At 52.4% G+C, this 21,271-nt stretch overlaps 9 protein-coding genes across 9 annotated transcripts; 3 read left to right on the top strand and 6 right to left on the bottom strand.

Moving 5' to 3' along the window:
- Window positions 1–322: 322 nt before the first annotated feature.
- HMPREF1120_06193 (uncharacterized protein) lies at window positions 323–1,294 on the bottom strand (the record flags this gene model as incomplete). The annotated part of the gene is made up of 1 exon (XM_009160394.1): window positions 323–1,294. One exon carries the CDS (start codon window positions 1,292–1,294, stop codon window positions 323–325), a length of 972 nt encoding a protein of 323 aa, XP_009158642.1.
- A 1,269-nt stretch (window positions 1,295–2,563) lies between these two features.
- HMPREF1120_06194 (histone acetyltransferase 1) lies at window positions 2,564–4,129 on the top strand (the record flags this gene model as incomplete). The annotated part of the gene is made up of 2 exons (XM_009160395.1): window positions 2,564–2,588; window positions 2,640–4,129. 2 exons carry the CDS (start codon window positions 2,564–2,566, stop codon window positions 4,127–4,129), a joined length of 1,515 nt encoding a protein of 504 aa, XP_009158643.1.
- On the bottom strand, window positions 3,064–5,539 carry HMPREF1120_06195 (uncharacterized protein). The gene has a single exon (XM_009160396.1). It carries the CDS (start codon window positions 5,256–5,258, stop codon window positions 4,404–4,406), a length of 855 nt encoding a protein of 284 aa, XP_009158644.1. The 5' UTR covers window positions 5,259–5,539; the 3' UTR covers window positions 3,064–4,403.
- Window positions 5,540–5,820: 281 nt separating this feature from the next.
- HMPREF1120_06196 (pyrroline-5-carboxylate reductase) lies at window positions 5,821–6,881 on the top strand (the record flags this gene model as incomplete). Its single annotated transcript, XM_009160397.1, has 2 exons — window positions 5,821–5,902; window positions 5,959–6,881. The coding sequence occupies 2 exons, from the start codon at window positions 5,821–5,823 to the stop codon at window positions 6,879–6,881; spliced, it is 1,005 nt and encodes a 334-aa protein (XP_009158645.1).
- A 126-nt stretch (window positions 6,882–7,007) lies between these two features.
- HMPREF1120_06197 (50S ribosomal protein L7/L12) lies at window positions 7,008–8,384 on the bottom strand. Its single transcript, XM_009160398.1, has 2 exons — window positions 7,977–8,384; window positions 7,008–7,870 (listed from the first exon to the last, which is right to left on the bottom strand). Exons 1-2 carry the CDS (start codon window positions 8,250–8,252, stop codon window positions 7,538–7,540), a joined length of 609 nt encoding a protein of 202 aa, XP_009158646.1. The 5' UTR covers window positions 8,253–8,384; the 3' UTR covers window positions 7,008–7,537.
- A 387-nt stretch (window positions 8,385–8,771) lies between these two features.
- On the top strand, window positions 8,772–9,946 carry HMPREF1120_06198 (uncharacterized protein; the record flags this gene model as incomplete). Its single annotated transcript, XM_009160399.1, has 2 exons — window positions 8,772–9,148; window positions 9,208–9,946. The coding sequence occupies 2 exons, from the start codon at window positions 8,772–8,774 to the stop codon at window positions 9,944–9,946; spliced, it is 1,116 nt and encodes a 371-aa protein (XP_009158647.1).
- Window positions 9,947–14,068: 4,122 nt separating this feature from the next.
- HMPREF1120_06199 (uncharacterized protein) lies at window positions 14,069–16,898 on the bottom strand. Its single transcript, XM_009160400.1, has 4 exons — window positions 15,226–16,898; window positions 15,100–15,162; window positions 15,012–15,045; window positions 14,069–14,953 (listed from the first exon to the last, which is right to left on the bottom strand). The coding sequence occupies exons 1-4, from the start codon at window positions 16,730–16,732 to the stop codon at window positions 14,911–14,913; spliced, it is 1,647 nt and encodes a 548-aa protein (XP_009158648.1). The 5' UTR covers window positions 16,733–16,898; the 3' UTR covers window positions 14,069–14,910.
- Window positions 16,899–17,153: 255 nt separating this feature from the next.
- Window positions 17,154–18,874, bottom strand: HMPREF1120_06200 (pyruvate dehydrogenase E1 component subunit alpha, mitochondrial). The gene is made up of 3 exons (XM_009160401.1): window positions 18,536–18,874; window positions 18,345–18,478; window positions 17,154–18,290 (listed from the first exon to the last, which is right to left on the bottom strand). The coding sequence occupies exons 1-3, from the start codon at window positions 18,665–18,667 to the stop codon at window positions 17,327–17,329; spliced, it is 1,230 nt and encodes a 409-aa protein (XP_009158649.1). The 5' UTR covers window positions 18,668–18,874; the 3' UTR covers window positions 17,154–17,326.
- A 197-nt stretch (window positions 18,875–19,071) lies between these two features.
- On the bottom strand, window positions 19,072–21,224 carry HMPREF1120_06201 (non-specific serine/threonine protein kinase). The gene is made up of 2 exons (XM_009160402.1): window positions 20,504–21,224; window positions 19,072–20,442 (listed from the first exon to the last, which is right to left on the bottom strand). Exons 1-2 carry the CDS (start codon window positions 20,780–20,782, stop codon window positions 19,471–19,473), a joined length of 1,251 nt encoding a protein of 416 aa, XP_009158650.1. The 5' UTR covers window positions 20,783–21,224; the 3' UTR covers window positions 19,072–19,470.
- Between the last annotated feature and the right edge of the window lie 47 nt (window positions 21,225–21,271).

The raw sequence follows: 21,271 nt of genomic DNA on the forward strand, positions 1-21,271 counted from the left end.
GTATAGAATTCCGAGAAACCGTTTCCCGCAGAAAAAAAAGGCTTCAGTCCTGCCTCGACACCCTCTTGCTGCACCCAGACCGTCCGGATGAACGGAGAGACTCCGTGTTGTACCCATGGATGGCACTTCCGGTCATTTCTGGATCCAACCGCACTGTCTTGGTGCAGAGGTCATCCAGCTGCACATTGGCACTTGTGAGGACATTACCTCAACAAGGAAGCGGAAGCTGTGTGGAGTCTTCGTCGCCGCCGATGTCTTCCCATGAACTCTAGTAATCTAAATCTGCAGCATTCGGTTTCGGGGATGGTGGTGCGATCGACGGTCATGGCACCCAGCGCGACCAAGCCTTCTCAGAGCATGTGGGCGAATCGGCAAGCCTGGCACGAATAGGGACGTCTGGAGAGGCGAAGCTCTCGTTGGCAGCCTGCAGCTGAAGCCATACCTCCGGTCGACTACCCCTCCGTGCGGCTTGCTGGGACTTCCGCCTCTTGATGAGCTTGCAGCACCCATATATTGAAGGCGCATTTGCCACAAAACACGATACAACCATCTGCACGGATGCCCAGAAGCTGCGAACAGGCTGATAGGAATCTTCGGCGTAGATGTATCCAATACGGACACAAGTGGTGATGATGCAGAAAAATCCCAAGCAAAATAATGTGCCGACCCGTAACTTTTCGCCAATACTTCGATGACGGACGACAATGAGAGGCCAGGCAATGGCCAATAGGATGAGGTCGAGAAGGATGTTTGCGATGCCCTGGGTAAGCAGCTGATTATATGCTCGAATGCAAGTCCCCGGATTCGGACTGATTTGCCAATACAGTCTGAAAGGGGTGCACTCCAAGAACGTGGCCATGACCACTGCAATGTATGTCATGGGTATGGATATCCAACAGAGCCGGATAAGTATAGTGGTCCATTGCCCCCTGATCTCGAAGATACGAGAATAGAACAGCAGGAGGAGGCAGTTCTGCAACCAGTAAAAAGTGGTGATAAGCAACCTCGCAATCAACGCGAGAATGCTGCCTATTTTCAAGGTTTCCAGGTCGTGAGAGTCAAAGTACTGAGATTTGCCGTAGATTGCATCATTTGACGTCCCATAACTGAGAACGTACTGATTGACCACAATCCGAGTCGAGACAACCACCAGGGCAGCGATGCATATGCCAGAGCTGGCGTCGAGTGAGCCCTGATGGACTCTCGAGGTAATGATCCGAATAATCAAGATGAGCAATGACAGGCCCGAGCACCCCCAGCCCGCTATTCGTGCATCCTGGGATGTAACCAGCATTGTGCAACACACATCATCTCAGGGCAGAATCGGTCTTGAGGAGAAGCGCAGGGCGCTTTTTCAGCGGAATTGTGTCAAATCCACGGGCCGCACCACGGTCGAAACAATGCGAGCTCATTGTGGGAAACGCCCTCTTTGCTGCATGATGTGAAAAGTGACAGAGAGGCTGAGATAGAAATGGATGAGGTTGAGAAACGAGCCGAGAGCGGCTTCAGCCCACTACTTCTGCAGCAGAAGAAGACCAAACACAGATGGGCCAAGGGCCCTTGGGGTGAGGGTTCGAGCTAACAATCCACCACTAGGTTCGTGATCGAGTTTCTTCCTGGCATCGCCTAGCACACGAGAACCTCGCTAGCTACAGCCCTGGTCCTGGGGGCTGGAGCTGCAAATCCATGTTCATGAAGGGAAGCAAACCCATTGGTCCCGGGATGGCTCCGTCTTTCCACTAATCCAGCCCGTCGGCGCCCTGTTGTTGTGGGTGCCCCTGAACCCCGACTTCTGACTACTAGTACAATGTTTCCAAGGCTCATCAGGCATAGGCGCAGACTAAATAACATTCATTCAAAAGCACCCCGTGCCTGAGCAGTGATCGAAATCCGTTCTTACAGGAGGATTAGTTCAGCTTCAATTGTGGAAATCGCTACAACAAGCGCCTTGGTTGGCAGCCAGGACGCTTATGTAATCAGCAGCAAAATGAATTGACCGTTTTGCAACTACCACCAGGCTGCATTATTATTATTAGAAATTTACTACTGTGAGTTGGCCCGTGATACACCGCATATCACACGTTACCATTGCACAGGACAGTTACCTATGTAGTTAGCCATTCATATCTGGAAGGACGCCACGTTAGAAAAAGAATATGAGGTGTCCACGGCATGCTCGCAACGTTCACTACTACTGTGAGTCAACTTGACTCTGTCCCACAGAAACTCCTGCGATCGGTCAATACCGACCTTGTGATGTGCTTCTAGTACAATTATAGTTTAGTGCATACCGTTGAACCTCTAAAGTGAGGCACTAGTATCACGCCAAGGACAGAGCTCACTAGTCCCTATATGGCAATACCATCGACGCGTAAAGTGCCTTTCAGGTTCGCGACGTGACTTCATCTGCATCCGCGAATTGAAACAAACTTCAACCTCACCTTGATAGTTCTTCTAGCCGCGTTTATCGGCAACCTATCCAACAGGTCTTCCAATATCGGTATTGCGACCGTCGCAATGATATCGATCTAACCTACCCACGAAACAAGACAACCCAGCCACCATGGCAGCCGCAGCGGCCGAAGAATGTAAGTCTATGACTTGAGGATCGGAAGTTCACCTCCACTAACTATGCACAGTTTCGGTAAATGCAAATGATGCAATCCGTGTATCCATAGTCCAGCCCGGTCCGAACTATCAGATCATCAAACGACATGAGTTCCATCCCAAGTTCACCTATCCTGTTGTCGGCGAGGCGGAGACCATCTTTGGTTACAAAGGTCTGGATATTGAGATACAATTCGCAGCGCATGACATGCGCCCCCGTCTCAAAATTCGGTACGAGGATCAGTTCAAGACCATCGGCACAACGAGCGCTTTAGATCTGAACAAGACATTTGGCACCTTCCTTCCCCCAGTCGCCTTCGAGGACGGGTTCGAAGCAGATTTGCAGAGAGCCGCCAGAGAATGGACGCCGCCGGGTGTCTGCGTGAAGAAATATGCCCGAGACGGAGAAAATTATGAGGTCTGGGCGGGCTCACTTCTCGATGTGCCGATGCGGACTTTGGTCGACAACATCCAGATCCTGATTGTTTTCTTCATCGAAGGTGGCCAGTTCATCAACCTGGAAGATGTGGACTGGACCTTGGACAGATGGAGAGTCTATCTCGTGTATCACAAGTCATCCGAGCCTCCGACTCCCACTGCTTGTCCCTACTCGTTTGTCGGCTACGCCACAACGTACCGCTTCTACAAGTTTCCCAAGCGCGGCCCCCAGCCAGAAAATCTGACCCCTTTCTCATTCCCGCCGTCAGAAGAGATCACGCCCACGAAATTGCCCTCACGCCTACGGATATCGCAGTTCTTGATTACCCCCCCATATCAACAACATGGTCATGGCTCCGCGCTTTACCAAGCCATCTATGACGAGGTCCTTGCTGATCCTACGATAGTCGAGATGACAGTTGAGGACCCAAGCGAGGAGTTTGACAAGCTGCGAGATCTGAACGATTTTGATCGACTCGAACCCCAGTTTAGGGCTGCAGATATCAAAATCAACTCATCGCCATTCGCCTCGGTGGAGCGGAGCCGCCTTAAGAGGGTGCCGACCGCGTCTCTACTTCCGCTAGACAAACTCGAGGCTATACGAGTCAAAAACAAAATCGCCTCTCGTCAATTCTCCCGTATGGTCGAGATGTATCTTCTTGGCCAGATCCCGCTTTCGCACCGTGCTGCTGGTGGTGCATCCCTAACCAGCCTCAAGATCCGAGGACCTAGAGCCCCCAACGCCGATGACAGAAATTATTACTGGTGGCGAACGCTGCTCAAGCAACGCATCATCAAGAAGAACAAGGACTTGCTCCAACAAGTACCTTTGGAAGAGCGCCTGCCGCAGATCGAGGATAGTGCCCGAGCACAAGAAGACGAGTATGAAGGTCTTCTGTTGTCCTATGCACTGCGAAGAGAGAAGAAGGCAGAGCGAGCAGAGCAGGCAGAAGAGCCACAGGCTAATGGAAAGTCTGTCCAGGCTGCTTTCCGCAAGAGGAAGGTTGTCGAGTCTGACGAGGACGACGACGACGAGTCGCCGGATGGAACAAGAGTCGCGCCGAAAAAGGCGCGAGCAGCTTGAAGGCTGAACCAGATTTCAGAGCAGAGCTGCTGGGAGGTCATGATTCAAACCTCATATCAGTGGATACCCGCGCACCAGGACTGGTGTAGTTTGATGAATTCGGAAATCAAACGGCAGATTTCGAGCTGCTCTTTGTCTGATGTATGAAACCGCTTCTCCTCCACGGAGGGTGGAGCACCCACTCAGGGCGATCGGCAGTTTGATTCCAACTAGTAATCCAAAAGCTTCCGTACTACTAGTAACCGCCAGTAGTTGTTTTTTGGTATTGTACCGCTCATGTTTCTACCATTGTGCGATGATATCGAGCGAATTGAAGCCGCTCATCTGCCTCTTCGGCAGCAATGACCTGGTCATCTTCACCGAGCTGACTTCCTTCCTCCCACATCTTATCCAATTCCTGATCGTCGTCGCCCGAAACCGCCCAAACACTCTCGCGTAACCGCTTGTTTCGCTCCCTGTCCTCCTCGATTCTCTGCTCGATGGCCCTTTTGTCCATTTTCGAGACGCCATTCGGTTTTGTAGAGTGCGAATGTGAACCGGCGGTTCTAGGGGTGGCTTTGTGGCCAGCACCGCCATCTCCTCCCGCGCCAGTGCCAGCCGCAGTAGTAGCATTCACGTCTCCTCCAGCAGCAGCAGCAGCAGCCTCGTTGCTGTCGGCTTCTTCCATCGGCTTAGCATCCTCGTCCTCGTCACCGTCGCCTAGTAGTCTTCCCAGAGATTCTTCTTTTTCCTTCAAGCCAGACTCAATTTCGGTTAGCACGTCGGCCGGGAGGACGCCTTTCTCGCCGAGGACGCTGACGACTCTTCGCACCACCTTGACGTTGGCTCCGCTTTGCGCCACGGCATCCACGATCCGCCGGATGTCTCTTTTGATCATTTCCACGTACGGCTCGTGTCCGCCTTCCTTCATGTTGATGTCGGCGTGGTGCTCGAGAAAGTACATGATGTTGGCCCGGTTGTTCATGTTGTTCCCCCGCTCCAGGTTTTCTAGGATGCATGAGTGTAAATCCTCGTCCATGTCCCGGTGCTTGAGGGCATAGTGGGCTGTCTTTATCGATGCTGTCGCGGAAGCGGAGAGATGTGTGAGGAGGTTCGTGAAGCGCATGCGAACTTCAAAGGGGTCCGCCATGATCGCCGAGGGTGGGAATGTACGTTCGTTCGGCGCGCTTTCAGATCACAGTAATGATGTCGGTTTCCCAGGGGCAGGCTTTCACATGATTATCGCCATTCATCTGGGACCCAGCGTCACGGTGTGCTTGACTGGTTTGTTTTTCTGTGAAGTGTTGCGACAAAAAAAAGCACAGCGACAGCACACCAGCCTATACAGCAGCTGAAACAGAGCACGAACGTAGATGTATGTGCTTTCGGTACAAGATTATGTTCTTTGGCCGATTGTCTGGCAGCCCGTTATGGGGGCGGAAGAAGTACTTGTGGTAGGGCACATGTGGAGAAACTGTGATTGGTGTGCCTTGCAGGCGGACTACGCCGCGATCGCAGCCTTGCCGAAAAATGTTCAGCACACTCGGAGTTAAACAGCACGCCCCGCAGGTTCGACAACGATATAAACAGGCTAGAAGAAGGCTAGAAGAAGGCTCGGTAGAATAGCACTTGAAACCGACAGCCTTGACTCGTGCGCTCTACACTCTTGTCCGTCCAGACCACATCTCTGTTGACCCAATCCTACTCACATCATGGCTGCTGCGCTCCGGGTATTGAACGGCAGCACCAATGGCTCCGAGAACTCAGAGATGACGGTGACCTTTCTTGGATGCGGTAAGGCTGGACTGGCCTCTCTCGCAACTCTGGATCTCACATTGACCTGTTTGCAGGAACATTGAACACAGCCATTCTCACCGGTATCCTATCCTCTCTACAGGAAGATGCAACCAGCTCTTCATCTTCGAGCGCCGAGTCCTCAACGAACGTCCGTACACCCAGCCGATTCATCGCATGTGTCCGACGACCCGAGTCAGCGCAGCGCATCCAGCGCGCGGTGCAGGAATACTCGACGCCCGTGACGGTGTTACAGAATGAGAACGTCAAGGGCGTTAAGGCCGCGGACGTGGTGATCCTCGGGTGCAAGCCATACATGGTCGAAAGCGTGCTCGCAGAGAAAGGGATCCAAGAGGCTCTGGCAGGCAAACTGCTGGTGTCGATCTGCGCCGGCGTGCCCGTCGACCAGATTGGACGCGCCCTCTACGGCGCCGACTATCCCGACCACATCCACATCCATTCAAACCCGTGCCGCATTGTACGGGTCATGCCCAATACGGCGGCCATGAACCGGGAGTCGATGACCGTGATTGCGACGTCGACCTCGCCGTTGCCTTCTGAATTGTCCGCCATAGTCGAATGGATCTTCACCAGGATCGGCCGTGTCGTCCATCTGCCCCCGTCGGCCATGGATGCCTCGACCGCCCTGTGCGGTTCCGGCCCGGCGTTTTGCGCCCTGATGCTTGAGTCTCTGGTTGATGGCGCCGTCGCCATGGGTATCCCCCGTCAAGAGGCTCAGCTGATGGCCGCCCAGACCATGCGCGGCACTTCTGCCATGGTGCTGGCTGGTGAACATCCCGCCTTCATTCGAGAGAAGGTCAGCACCCCCGGTGGCTGCACCATTGGTGGTCTTTTGGTCCTAGAGGAGGGCGCGGTCAGAGGTACCATCTCCCGCAGCATCAGAGAAGCAACTGTCGTCGCCTCTGAGTTGGGCAAGGGCGTCACAAATGTCAATGGTACTCGGTTTTCTAGGCAATAGAATTGACTGACTGTGCTGGTCGAGTCCGTGGATCACAGTTTGACACGACTTGGGAAATGTCGGGAACCTCCACGCATATTGCACTCAGGCATGGGCGTCCGGTGTCCGTAGAAGCCCCGAACGAATGGGACATTTGATAGACATAGAATTATGTGGTAGACTGGCGTGAGATTCTGCATATAGTGCTTGCTCACAGCACAGAAGCTACAGGGGCTATAGAATGCTTTGGAAGGCGATGTCCACCGTAACTACCCTGTTGATATGCTTGCTAAAGGGTGCTCGAGAGCAGATGTATTCCAAAATGTACATTTTTTTAAAGGATCCCAAGTCTTCGCTTCGCCAGCTTATAGGCTATAGTTACACAAGGCGCTTGAGTAGACATTCGCCTTGACAAAACGCGATACATCGGTTGGGGGCATCCTGGAAGATGCGTCTCAGGAACGGCAAGCAGAACTGTTCCCTTGGAACTCGTAGCCGGACACGGTTCGCGAGGAGGACATCGACGGAGGACGCTTCCCAATCTTTTGCCACAACTGTTGATCCCCATGAAAACCATTTGACACCCCAGGCAAGATACCGCGATTCCGGAGATTCTTTGCCGGTTCGTTTGCCTAGCTTCGCAAGAATTATGCGTGGCCACCATATGTAGTCCGACTTTACTCCATCTTGACAACAGCCCCGAGCGCCTTCATAGCCGCAACAATCTTCTCGGCATCTTCTTTGGGCACACTTTCCTTCAGAACCTTGGGCGCGCTCTCGACGAACTTTTTGCTATCCACCAAACTCAGGCCAAGCATGCTCTTGACTTCCTTGATGATCTTGGGTTTGGCAGCGGCATCAAACGACTCCAGCTTCAAGGTGAACATGGTCTTCTCCGCAGGTGCCGGTGCGGCTTCCTCCTCTTCGGCTGGTGCTGCGGCGGCGGCGGAGCCTGCTCCAGGGGCGGCAGCTGGGGCTGCGAAAGCCATATCGGGGATATTGAGACGCGACTGTTGGGAAACATTTAGCTCATGAATTGAAAACATTTGCGACGTTGACTGAGGCATAGTATAGGCAAAATGCTACATTGTGGCAGAGATTCTGGTCGGAACATACCTTCAAGCTGGCGACAAGGTCGGCTGTCTCGAGAAGCGTCAGTTGTGATATTTGGTCCACGATGCTAGCGATCTTCGGGTTCTCCGGCGTAGCCGCCGCTTCGGTCGATTGCCATCTTCGCGATCTTAAGGATTGTGTCGGGCTCGTCCTCCGTCTTTGTTGGTTAAGAGAGCTCGTGGACGAGAGCCGCAGGCATTGTGAGGATAGACTTCGTTTCTGGATCTGGGTTGCGAGACGGCAGCAACGGTACGTTGCGGGAGGGGCCTGGACAGACATTGTGGCAGAAGACCGGGAGAAGCAGCTAAAGCCAGGCGTCTTTCTGGTCGTGTGATGATATGGGCATCGAGACGTCCTGGGACATCAAAGCACTGCACTGCATTGGATGTAGAAAGTCAAGTTGCGCCAAGCCGACAAAATCTCGTTCCTGTTTAGGCACAAGTCAGAGCCGCTTTATGGGTCTAGCAGACAGTCCAGCCACGTGACAGAACTCATGTGCCCACCGCGCCCCACGTGATCAGCTCTGCCCTGAGGTTATCCCAACGTCGCGTTCTCCTTGCGACAAGGCTCCAAACTATTTGCCCTGGCAAAGAGCCGTACGGATATTAAGGACTGAAAGAACCTTGATTGAATAGAGATTTGTGAGAAGGAGACAAAAGCGCTACTCTCGACTTCATGTCAAGGAAGATCTTTTGGGCTAGTAGTTATTGCATGCAATAAACCCGACTGTTTGGTGACACGTCCCTGCCAACCGGTCCTCCGCTACCCTCGGTACGCGCTTCATCCTTGGCGGACGCCATGGACGAAGTTGTGGTTTTCCGCTCGGCGAAGCGTAGGAAATTCAACCGTGCTCAACTCCAAGAATCCCCCGAACCAAAACCGTCGATAGAATCAGCACCAGCGGAGGAGGGGGACCGTCAGCATGGTGGCAACGTTGATCGCGATAACGAGGATGGATCAGAAGTCGACCTGCCGAATTTGATACGGGCTCGAAAACACCTCCGCCGACCCGTTGCCGGTGTCCAATTCTCCACCACGAAGACAGCCGCGAGGACCGACGAGGAAGATGCCGACATGGCCGTTGCCAGAGCAGAGCAAGCGGCCGACAAGCCGATAGATATTTCCAACCGGTTCGTCAGCAGCACAGGTCAGGCGATCAACGTTGATCAACATATGTTCGTACCCTCCTTCTGATGTTTCCTCTTTTGCAGATGCGGTTTACTGACAGGATAAGGGTTGCCTTCATAGACGCCGAACTGGCTAGAAGACGAAATCGCACGGTTTCCCCTTCGAACGATGCACAGCAACAAAACACTGAAAAGGACAGTGAGGTCGAGACGCCGCCGGACAAACCTCACACCGAATCGACGATACAGTCTGCCTCGGCGACTTCAAACGTGCCAACTCTATCCCACCCAGCGACTGTCCGCCAGCTCACTGAGGTCGATCTCGGCGATTCAGCGCACGAAATCAACCTTGCACGCATCCAAGCTGCATTGGAGCGTGCCAAATCAGGCCAGCCTCCGATCCCGGAGGAAGCCGCCGCCCCAAAACCGCGTAAGCCACGTATTGGTCGCGATGGGAAACCGATGAAACCGCGGCCACGGAAACGCAGGAACAGTGAGGATCTTGCTCGCGACGCGCTTGTGGAGCAGGTGCTGCACGAGCACAAGCTTGATATCTATGATGTGGACGATCCGCGTCGTCCCAAGGGATTGAATGGCGATGACGCTGAGGCCGGCGATGCAGATGAACGACTTGCTGAACAATTCCGGCAGGAGTTCATGGATGCCATGGCGGAGCGGCACCACAGACACAAGGCCTCAGGCCAGTCGAAGACGGCTGGTGCGGCGGAGAAGGAACCCAGAGGGCCGAAATTGGGCGGAAGTAGGGCTGCAAGGGCGAAGATGGCACAGATGCTGCAACAGCAGCGGGAGCAACAGCAACCTGGACAGTCGTCAACAAAGAAGTAGCGCCAGAAGAGTGGCATCAAAGATGTCCTTATGGAGGTTGTTTGGTTGGGAACATGAACATTACTTCGCGATCCTCAAGTCAGCGCCTTGAGCAGGAATTCAATATGCAGCGCACCACATCCATATTCTTCAAGTCCAAAGCCGTATCTGGTAAGATGATGAATAATACCTTCTTCGAAAGAGTTCCCAGCTGATGCAGAACAGTAGTCGGCACCAAGCCCAAGTCAACCCTGCTCTGGCAAAGTGCATCCGTAAAGAGCGGCGAGTCGAAAGGATTGAAATGATACACAGCAAAGCCGAATAAATCAAAACATGCACAGCAGTACAATAAACAATACTGTGTGCGGCGACTCTTCTTCTCCATAACCAGGCACAGGGCCCAAGATGTACGATGAAAAAGGTTCCAAAATTGGAAAAGATTGCTGACCACAGAGTGGAATTGGCCACTAAGGGAAAGATGGTGTCCCAAAGACACAGAAGCTCAAAAATTGAGTACTTTGCAAAGTGTGCTAACCACTAGGTGGAAAGCTTGTATCCATGGACACAGCCTACAGGGGGAGGAAAAGGTTCCAAAAATTGAGTGTGAACAAACAACCATCGAGAGGACGGAAGTTTGCAAGCCAAACTGCCTTGCCTGCAAGATTGCCTTTCGGCGACGGGTCTGCACTGGAAATCCAGGAAATCCATTACACCGGTTGACTCAAGGGCGTCTCCCTAGTAAGGGGCCCTCTAGGCAGGGAACTGCTTTGCAAGAAAGCATTCCCGACAGTGCGGTCATCGAGGTAACCCCCCTCCAGCATCCCAACTGGCTTGAGCCCCTGGCATCATCGGAAAGCGTTGCCTCTGGCACTCTGTAGGTCCGAAGACTTCCAGTTGCAGCTATCGAGGCGTACTCCTCCTACGGGAGGAGGCCGGAACTAAATCGGAACGCAAATCCTAGCCAAAGAGACCCCTGGGGAGCAAGAACAAGACTCGTAAGTCACACTGGTACCCGAAAAAAATCTTGCGGCAATGAGTGTAAGGGCTGCTTGGCTTTTGTCGTCCCCTTGCCAGCGTCGGGGAAACTCCAAACCCAGACATCTATCCCGTCGAGAGGACAAGAGAGGAAACTGAAGGTTTGATTGAGCTCAAGCAAGGTGCCACCATGTTGTGCAGCAAGTGTGATATCCTCCAGCTTGACGATGAGAACATCGAAAAGCCAGAGAATCATGTGTAGCCTAAACTGTCCAAGAGAGAACCCCAAAGGACAGGCAGCAACAGAGTGGTCTTGCTCGACTTTGGAGAGAAAAAAAGAAAGAAAGAGAGAAGAGTTGGGGGGAGAAGGGGATACTTATAGATCTGGATTCGGAAGCGCCAGAGTTTAGTCTTGGCGGGAGGTTGATTTGGGCGGTACGCGTGATCCTGTGTTCTGGATCACTGCCTGTGTTAAGATCGGCCTAATTCGGAAATGCTTGTGTTCAGAATCGCCCTGTGTTCGGGATCACTGCCTATGTTCAGATCAGCCCAATTGGGAAATACCTGTGTTCAGGATTATGATCTGAGACGACCACGTGATGGAAGCGACCAGATCAATCCGGGGTAAGGAAGAATCAGCTGATCTGCGACATTCGAGATCACGAGGCTGCGACGCGAAGTGAAGTGAGATTACATGTTGGACGAGGCTCCCGCCGGGATATCAAAATGCCATGGGAGAGGGAGAAGCCCACTGCAGCACAGAGGCAATCGATACTACGCCACAAAACAGATATCTACAGTTGCGCGGTGGATGTTGGGCAATTCTGGATGGAGATTCAAGCTTATTCTGCCCTGGAGAACCTGCTGAAGCCATAATCTTGTTCAATTCAACAAGCGTAAGGCTGGAGGACCTTGAAGTATCCTTGAGTTAGGTAGTGGTTCTGCTGGCACCGTTTTCGCGGCGGCCTCCCAGAACCTAAACTTTTCCGCAGTCCGACATTCAACCTCACTTCAGTCTCACCTCACTTGAACCTCACTTGCCCAACCTTCTCCCGCCTTCTACCAGCCAAGGTCCTGAACACAGGGTGCACACGGGACCACGCACTTACAGTGAGCCTTGGCGAAGCCCCGACAGGCCTACTTATTCTCGTTCCTCCCCCTCCTCCTCTTCCTCTCTTCTTTCCTCTCATACACCGCACCTTCGAAGGTGCCGGGGCTTGCCTCCAATGCCTCGACACCTTCGCAAGGACACAGCATGACAGGGTCCATTGGCAGAGAGTATGTCTTGCTGATTGAGAGGAACATTCAACCTTCAACACAGAAACCCAATAGTGGAATTGGCCAAAAAGTGAAAATGAAAAGAAAGACAAAACCAAAAACAAAAGAAAATGTCAACATGCCCAATGTTGGCCAAAAAAAGAAAGAAAAGAAAAGATGCCCAAAAAAGGAAGGCCACTGTCAAAAACAAAAAGAAAAGCAAAAAAATCAAGAAATCAAGATCACAAGGCCAAAGTTGAAGTGTCTGAATGTATCCGAGGATTTGGGAGGTGGGAGGGTGCAGCTACACTGGAGTCTGACGTGTGCTGCAGGCCAGGCGGAGGATATTTGGCTATTTGGAGAGTGCACTGAAGTTTGAAGGGTGCTGCAGGCCAGGCGGAGGACATTTGGCAATATGTGTGGTGTCAGCACATTTGGGAGTTGGGAGTTGTTCAAGGGGGATGGGGAGGACGCAAGGATCGGACCGCAGAGGATGTTTGCGCCCGGGAGGGCAGGGAAAGGAAGAGGGAGCATTTCGACCTCGAGCCATCAATCAATCCCCCAGTCACATTCACACAAAACCAAAAAAAAAGGCCAGAACCCCAAAAAAGAAAAGAAAAGAGCCCAGAAAGGAAGGCCAACATGAAAACCAAAAAGAAAAGTTGAAAAACAAAAATCAAGGCCAAATTTAGCTTAGCCGTGACTGGGGAAGGAGGCGAAACTGTGGCCCGAGGGAGTACATAGGTGCAGCAGGCACATCATGTTGTTGGACTTATCTTCGGTGAAGAATCTCTTGGGGGGAGAGGCACCGAGGATATGTCCAGTGGAATACTGTTTGGGGAGGGTGGGGGGGAGGGGGGGAGAGAGAGAGAGAGATACTGCGAGGGAGCATTTCGACCTCAAGCCATCACAAAACCTCCAGTTACATTGCACAAACCAAACCAAAACAAAAAAAAGGCCAAAACAAAGAAAAACAGAACAGAAGATGCCCGCAAAGAAGGCCAAACGTGAAAAACAAGAAGCATAAGACAGAAAAAAGAATAGCCTATATTTGGTTTGTGCTGTTTCTGGGGAAGGAGGCGAAACTGTGGCCCGGGGATTAGATTAGGTGCATGCGGCACAAAGTTGGAGGACATTCAGAGAGCAGATGGCGTGGGCCATTGCCAGTGGTTGGGAGGAAGCATCCTCTGTGGTCCGAAAGCAAGAGTTGAGCGGACCAGCAGCAGGGTCGGCGGGCCCAGTACTATGGGGATGATGGTGTTGTTGATCTGAGGATCTGGTTGTGGTGCAGTAATGGTGATGGTTATGTAGCTGGTCATCTCTTTTGTTCAAATCTCGAGGCAGGGGGCAGGAAAGGGAAGGACCCTGTTTTCGAGTGTTAGGAAGGGTTCAAACGGCCCATATGGCGACCTTCATGTTTGTTTTTGTTTTCTTTTTCGAGGCAGGGGGAGGAACCAGGGGAGCCTGTCTCGAAAACTCTTAGGAAGGGTTCAAACGGCCCTTATGGCGACCTTCACTTTTCTTTCTGGAGGATTTCTCTTGGGTGCTGCTGGTCGGGATTTGGATTTCACAGCTGTGGTTGGGAGGTTGGGAGCGGCTGTGGATGTTCATAGATTTTAGGATAGACACACATCTGTGGTTGGGAGGTTGGGAGCGGCTGTGGATGTTCATAGAATACTCAATATCTCAAAAACCACTACTCTTGTCTTTGAACATTGTAATAGCTAAAGTATAGACATACGTGGCGATTGTTTGGTGGTGCTGCTCAGTGCCTAGCTACCAAGGTATGTATCCATCTGCCCAGGTGTGAGCACTAACCAGGCCTAGGTATCTATCGGTGGGTGGATTGGGGATTGTGGACGCTGATTGTATGTACCACTCGAGTCAGGACGAATGATCATCAATATCTACGCGGCAATGAGCATTGAGTACCTAAGCTATGGACTGATCACAGTGAGAAGGCAATGACTACCAGTGCAGCCAGCTGAGGTACTGTGAGACCACTGCAGTATGGGCTACACTGTACCTAGGTACTGTACTTGACACTGGCCGTTCCGCAATGACATGAAGACCAGCCAGCCATCACAGATCGAAACACACCAGGTATTGGGCGAGAAAGGCACATGAAGACGACGGGAGTTAGCGTCAGCGATAAGGCAATGCAGTGCCGATAGTATTGCGAAGTTGAGGGAATAACAAACAGATTTCATATGGCAGAAGTGATCAGATGAGCCAACAATGTCTCCTTGATTCCTTGAAAACAGTAATAATGCTTCATCACAGCATATTTACAACCACACTCCGAGTCCCACACTCAAGTTCGACAATGTCTGACTGGACAATAGTACAATGTTGAACCCTTCCATACTTGAGCACATCTCCGGGGAAGAGTAAAAGATATTACAAATAGAAATCCACCCATGCACGCCGACAGACGGGACCTAACCCGCAGGAAGTGGTATATCGACAGCCTTCAGCTTGAGAGTTTCTTTCCTCCAACGCCCCCGCTAAAGATTACCCGTATGACATTAATAATAAGACAACAAGGGTTCACCAAATGCTGAGATCGATGGGGACCTGGGTGTTAGAGGTGACCCCATCCTTTGGCCTTAATTCGACGGGAGGATTCGGTGCACACTGTGATTTGGTGCCGATTGGTATTGCAAGTGCGGATCCAGCAGGTAGTTGGACGGGACAAATGCCAATAGCAGGTATGACATGAAACGGTCAACAGGATGATAAGGAAGGGCAGTCTATTCGACTCCCGCGTAAAGGTCGACAACAATATTGATGGCGCTGCCGAGCACAAGTCAGTGAACAGATCGTGCAGAGGAGAGAACAGTGCATGACTTACGCAACCAAGATTTCCGCGGCGATCAGGACGATGACTGTGACAACGTTAGTACGTGTTTGGTGTTGCAGGGAGATAGATGTCCACATACCAATCCATTCCAGTACTTCGCCATGTCTTCTGCTTCCCTGCTCCCTCAAGACAGCCAGTAAATCTGTGACGATATAGTCAGCCCGGTGCTAAAGTCTTCAGGTTCCATGTCACGAGAAGAACTTACCAGCAATGACATCCAGTCGCTCGGTCAGCAGGCCGACTCGCTGTTCGATTTCCAGATAGCTCCGGACTGCGGCGTAGACGGGCTCCAGATGCGGTTCAGCCCACATCAACTCGGGACTGTCAAGGACGCTCCCTTGCAGGTGAATATTGATTCTCAAGATAAACAACTCTCCTATCTGCATGTTAAGCTGCCGTCCGGTGAGGTTAACGCTGCCCGTTTGTGCGATCAGAGCGGGAAGCGGACTCGTTGCCTCGATAGTCTCGCTGACCAAATCCTCGAACAGACTCGTCTTGACGCTCTGTGACAGTGCATGACTGATGGCCAGTTTGATCATATAGTTGCGCGGGTCCCTCAAGCTGATGAAGTCGTTATAGATGCGGGCCTGGTACTCTTTGGTATAATAGAAGTTGAAGTTTTCCGTCTGCACGCTTTCCTGGGGCAATGGCGCCTCGCTGAATTTCGACATGTCATTCAAGAACCTCTGTTCTTGTTGCACAGTCATGCCCCAGATGACAACGGTGCCATAGTCGAATATGAATACTTCGGGCGTGTCCACTTTCGTAGAGAGTTCAGAGTTGGACCTCTGGTGCATTTCATCGCCCTCGGGATGTCGAAGGTCGGTAGAAGAGCGGCTTGCCGTCACTGCGAGCTCGTCGGGCTCGGCGGTCATACTGGGAGGGCCCAGCTCATCCTGCAAGTCGATCAGATCGTCTCTTCGCTGTTTTTTGTTGTCCTCAACTTCCACGATGCTGTCCGAAAACCTTCGCTCGCCCGGATTGATCCTTGGGCTGGCCATGACCCTCGCAATTCGTTCTTGTACTGGGCTATTGCTCCTCGAATCCCCCCTTTTCTTGTCATGCTTCTTCACGTAGTCGTAGTCGTACGGGCTATACAGACACTCGTCGAACAGCTTCGGGTTCGCGCCTCGAGTTCGCGCCCTGGCTTTCATGAACTTCATGATTGCATCGAGCCGATAGCCCTGTGCCACGCAGTACGCCGTCACGCGAGGCAACCTCTCTCTGTCGGCTTTTCCCAATCTGGCAGCATCTCTTCTCGCCGTGGGATCTTTGATTCTTGTGAACTGCGAATACACATCCCTCCCACTTTCTTCGTCCGGTTCTTCTTCCGCGATGTCGGGGTTGGGCAGGATCTTCAGCTTTTCAATAGTCTTGGTCGTCCGTTGCGCACCCGCCCGAGGAGCCGGATGGAATGGCTGAGTGGTAGGTAGCGGGGCACCATGACTATTCCTCCGACGCAGTTTCGAGTTCAACGCACTGAGCATGGGTTGTGGTTCCCGGCTGCTCTGGGATGAGCCCCCAAGGGCCGCCGACGGACTCTGCATCGGTCTTAAAGATCCTGAAGATGTAGTTCCTGCCTGAGTGCTAACGGATGTCAAAGGATTAAACGTGACGGTACGTGGATTTCGTCCACCAGTGCGCGACGGTGAGGCCCCAGAAGACGTGTGTTGAGGAAGTAGCGGAGAAGATTCGCCAATGGCAGTCGCCATAATCCGGCACCAAGGGCCGAACTGGTCGCAGAGACAGTACAAAGGTATGTAGTGGACAGAAGAAGTCAGTAGTAGACTGTGGTGAGGAAGCAAAGACCTAGGCCAGGACACCGCTGCAGTCCTCAGACAAGTCGTGGCTCGGTTCAAGTTCCGCTGCGAGACGAAAGTTGCACTGGCATGGGATTCGGCCGCATTTGCATCATCGGCTTGGAGCTCGGTTCTTCACGTCCGAGCTCTCTGCTTGCCAGTATTACATAACTGTCTGCTACTGGCTGACCAAGTCCCTTTGACAGTACCTAATCCATATAGGAGGGAGCAGTGCTATTGCAATGCCAATTCAAACAGCTACTGCTACTGGTACCTGGGGTAAGTCGTAATGTAAATCATCAGGAGTACATTTTACGTGGTAAGCACCCGCTGGCAGGGACAAAATCGACTTCAACGCCGAAATTAATGGTCGGTTCAGTGAACTGGCATCCGGGCCCCAACCAATCCATTGATACTGAACACGCTCCTCAATAGCTAAGCTAGGATGACTAAAGTACAATGCTTCAAGCCTGCATTTGCCCCAACCCCTTGATCAAGAAACCGTTCTCATGAATAGTAGTAAGTCTCGTCCGGCGTGCGGCCACGTAGGTAAGGTGGCTCACTGCCTCGGACATAGACGTCTTCGAAGAGGATCTTTGGCGTGGGTTCTGGTGGAGCCATCTTCTCGGCCTCAGCAACCTCTGCATCGACATCTTCCCGAGCCTTCTTGTCAAGCTGCTTGAGCTCATCCTCAGTGCATACACCCCAGTCCAGGATCTTTTGCTTGAGACCGGCAATTGGGTCGTTGGTAGAGCGCATTCTCTGGATTTCTTCTCGAGTTCGATAGGTTGTGCCAGGGTCGGACATGGAATGGCCACCATATCTGTACGTGACGTACTCAATCACCAAGGGACCCTTATCGTCGGCTGTGTATTGCTTGCCATATGCCACGGCCGCTTTCACGGCTAGCACATCCATGGCATTGACCTTCAGACCGGGAATGTACTGTCCTCGCTTGTAGTAGTCTGTCAAGGCCGATGACCGAGCAGCGGACGTTCCCATACCGTACTTGTTGTTCTCACAGCCAAACAAAACCGGCAGGTTCCACAGCTTGGCCATGTTGAATGCCTCAAAGACCTGACCCTGGTTGGAAGCGCCGTCACCGTACAATGTGATGGTTGCCGTCTTGCTGCCAGTGTATTGATGGGCGAAGGCGATGCCGGCACCAACGGGTACCTGGGCACCCACAATACCGTTGCCGCCGTAAAAGTTGGGGGCGAACATATGCATAGAGCCTCCTTTTCCGTAAGCAATGCCTTCTCTGCGGCCCAGCAATTCACCAATGATTGACTTGACGGTACCGCCACGCATGAGGGCAAAACCGTGACATCTGTAGGCGGTGATGATGGCGTCTTGTTTTGTGATGGCGTGCTCGATGCCAACAGCAACGGCCTCCTGACCAGTCGACAGATGGCAGAAACCTCGAATCTTCTTTTCCTTGTATAGTCTGTCTGCGGCCATTTCCATTCGACTGCGCACTGGTCAGCACAATGCTCGCCGCCCACAGGACGCTGTCGTCTCTTACCGGATAGTGACCATGTCAGTGTACATCTGCTTCAGTTCCTGCTTGGTGGTGTCCAGGGTGTATGGGGGCGGGTCGAGCATGTAGGTCTCGAAGCTCTCGTCATGGAGCTTGACTTGGAAGTGTTTGTCATCTTCCTAATGGTCACAGTCAGACTCTGTGCATGGTCAGTCTAATTGAATGATAAGCCTTACCTCAGGAACGTCCTCTTTCTCCGCGTGAGAGCTGGCAGCGTCGGTGGTCACGGATCTGCGAGCAAGCTGATAAGCTTGTCTCTTTGGAAGCGTCTGGAGGCCAAAGCCCCGGAGGCAGGCTCGCGACAACATCGCACAAAGACAGCTTTGGCGCGGATAAAGAGGAGACAAAAGCAACTTGCAATACACGACACCGGGATTACTTTGAAGAAAGGCCGTCCACGGGTGTTTGAGCTGTCAATCGCTGTTGGGAGGCCGAAAAAAGCACACTAGTCGTACGGAGCTCCAATTGATCCGGACCGCAAGTGGCTGCAATGCCGCCCTACTACTGGCTGCTTGGCATCCCTCGATGCTGCGGCGCTAGCAATGCTAACACAGGGAGTGGCTGACACTATCCACGCGCAGGCTACATACATACCTAGGTAGGGATTTGTACGACGGTATATACAGTGTACAATATACACAACTACTGCTTAATGATCGAATGCAGAAGCAACTCACCTCCTTTGTCTTGAAGTGAGTTGCGGAACTACGGCCGGGAGGATATGTTTGCAGTGCATTATGCCAAACGACAAGATGTCAGGGTGGGCGATTATCTACAAGTACAGTAGGAGAGAAAAGCATCCCGCCTCATTCTACAGGCTGGTACCAGAACTCCTTGCTTCAAACAACTCCGTGGTATCAAATGCTACCCAGCATAATCGTAATCAACATAGAGGAACTCGACCGTCGTCCTGCCCAACTGGAGACGATCACATTGTACATAGTATCCGAGTCTGACAATATAGCAGACCCTCTCTCTGGGTGATCCTGTCCGTTTTCCCTGGTCATCGGTTCTCAACAGCCCCGATTCTTCTTGCTGCGTCTTGCCAGTTGCAAATCGAATGAAATGCAACACAACAGCCAAACTGAACCTCCAACAAGGAGCAACCATCTCAGTAACCCCCTGGCCCAACCATCCCCGGTTGCGTACCATATCCACCAGGAACGCCGCCCTGATGTCCGAGCTGACTAGGTTGATGCATGGACGAGCTAACCTGGGCCCGTCCTTGTCCCGCGTAGTTGGGTAGATCTTGGAACCATGGGTGTCTCAGAGCATCTTGAGCACTAATTCGATTTTCAGGTCGAAGTTGCAGAAGCTTGCCTAACAAATCGAGGCCCAACTGGTCGACCTGTGGCAGGAGGATAGCTAAGGATTGGGTGGCATATGATGGGAAGTTAGCTTTGTACTCGGGCAACTGAGAGATACCAGGCCATGTGCGTTCAGATGGGGTGCCCATCAGCCGAAAGATCTTCTGGAGTTGATCCTCGTTGGTGGTGCCGGGGAACAGTGGGCGGCCCGTGTACATCTCTGCCATGATACAACCCGCCGACCAGATGTCAATACTGGTGTTGTATGTCCGAGAACCCAGGAGCACGTCCGGCGCCCGGTACCAAAGAGTGACGACTTCGTTGGAGAAAGTGTTGACAGGAATCCCAAATGCCCGAGCCAGACCAAAATCGGCCAACTTGAGTTGTCCCCGGGTATTGATGAGAAGGTTCTGGGGTTTGAGATCGCGGTGAAGGACTCGGTTCTCGTGGCAGAACGCAACTCCCTGCAGCAAGTCTCGCATAAACCTCTTGATCGTGACCTGGTCTAGCTGGCCTCGATCGCCGCGTGCGTCCATGTATTTTTTCAAATCCTTGTCCATGTACTCGAAGACCAACATGAGTTTGTTTTCGGTATGGATGACATCGTACAGCGTGACAATATTTTCGTGTTTCAACTCTTTCATCAAACTGATCTCTCGAATCGCCGTTGACGGGGTTCCTTCTTCGGAATCGAGGTGAATCTCCTTGAGCGCGACCAGTTCGCCGGTTTGTCGATTACGGCCCTTGTATACCGTGGCGTACGTTCCTTCACCGAGCTGAAAGCGCCAGTTAGCTACCTTAGAGAATCACCACGTCCACCACCGCTTTGCAACATACCTTTTCCAGCTGCTGGAAGGAACTGGGGTGCCGCCGATCCATCTGTCGAGACGTCCGCCTTTGCGGTTGCAATAGATCTCTCCCAGAAGGCGGGGCAGAACCGCTGCGAAAGAGCACCGAGGCCGGCGAAATCACACGTTCGGCAAGTTGCTGAGCGGTAAGTCTTTGAGGCGGTTGGGTTCGATGAGAATTATGGGTGCCCTGCGAAGGCTGAGGCTGCGATGAAGTGGTCGACGAGACTGATGATCGATGGGGAATAGATGTGGAGCGAGAAGACATGACCAGGAACAGGCGACTCGGAGGAAAGAAAGGCAGGCTTCCTGTCCTCTAGTGGTGCGTGAGATCTTCGCCGTCAACGCGAGGCCAAACAACCGGAACCTTCTAACACGGCATAATTCTAGTCACTGGTGATACAGGACACGCCCATCATTGTGTTATTATGATTTGCCACGGACTGCGGCTGAGACGAGGTTGCTCGGACAGTCGACGGGGTCACGGTTTGCGTTTGCATCTTCTGTCCATGTCCTACTAATGACTGTAAAATGTCCCGTCTGTCATCTTGCCTTGGTGAGTCTGTTGCCTAGACCTTTCCATTTCCTACTGTCCCATCACCAGACTCACTCCAAACATACTTCGATATAATCACACCAGCTGTATCTTAACAGCATCACAAGCCGAGTAGCTGGCTCCAGTCATGCCCTTCAAGTTGTGCTCTCTGCCTCGATCAGTCCAGTCCCAAAAATATACACCGGCGCCAATCCCGCCCTA

This window comes from Exophiala dermatitidis (assembly GCF_000230625.1).
Source record: "Exophiala dermatitidis NIH/UT8656 unplaced genomic scaffold supercont1.5, whole genome shotgun sequence".
NCBI lineage: Eukaryota > Fungi > Ascomycota > Eurotiomycetes > Chaetothyriales > Herpotrichiellaceae > Exophiala > Exophiala dermatitidis.

What these genes read in the sequence shown, in the direction of transcription:
- HMPREF1120_06195 (XM_009160396.1), bottom strand. Translation starts at nt 5,258, where the DNA reads ATGGCGGACCCCTTTGAAGTTCGCATGCGCTTCACGAACCTCCTCACA.
- HMPREF1120_06200 (XM_009160401.1), bottom strand. Translation starts at nt 18,667, where the DNA reads ATGTTGTCGCGAGCCTGCCTCCGGGGCTTTGGCCTCCAGACGCTTCCA. An exon ending in AGAAAGAGGACGTTCCTGAG is followed by an intron (nt 18,479 to 18,535) that starts GTAAGGCTTATC and finishes TGTGACCATTAG; the next exon opens with GAAGATGACAAACACTTCCA. An exon ending in ACTGACATGGTCACTATCCG is followed by an intron (nt 18,291 to 18,344) that starts GTAAGAGACGAC and finishes ACCAGTGCGCAG; the next exon opens with TCGAATGGAAATGGCCGCAG.
- HMPREF1120_06201 (XM_009160402.1), bottom strand. Translation starts at nt 20,782, where the DNA reads ATGTCTTCTCGCTCCACATCTATTCCCCATCGATCATCAGTCTCGTCG. An exon ending in CCTTCCAGCAGCTGGAAAAG is followed by an intron (nt 20,443 to 20,503) that starts GTATGTTGCAAA and finishes TGGCGCTTTCAG; the next exon opens with CTCGGTGAAGGAACGTACGC.
- HMPREF1120_06199 (XM_009160400.1), bottom strand. Translation starts at nt 16,732, where the DNA reads ATGGCGACTGCCATTGGCGAATCTTCTCCGCTACTTCCTCAACACACG. An exon ending in CGAAGTACTGGAATGGATTG is followed by an intron (nt 15,046 to 15,099) that starts GTATGTGGACAT and finishes ACGTTGTCACAG; the next exon opens with TCATCGTCCTGATCGCCGCG. An exon ending in GCCGCGGAAATCTTGGTTGC is followed by an intron (nt 14,954 to 15,011) that starts GTAAGTCATGCA and finishes TGTGCTCGGCAG; the next exon opens with CGCCATCAATATTGTTGTCG.
- HMPREF1120_06197 (XM_009160398.1), bottom strand. Translation starts at nt 8,252, where the DNA reads ATGTCTGTCCAGGCCCCTCCCGCAACGTACCGTTGCTGCCGTCTCGCA. An exon ending in ACCTTGTCGCCAGCTTGAAG is followed by an intron (nt 7,871 to 7,976) that starts GTATGTTCCGAC and finishes GTTTCCCAACAG; the next exon opens with TCGCGTCTCAATATCCCCGA.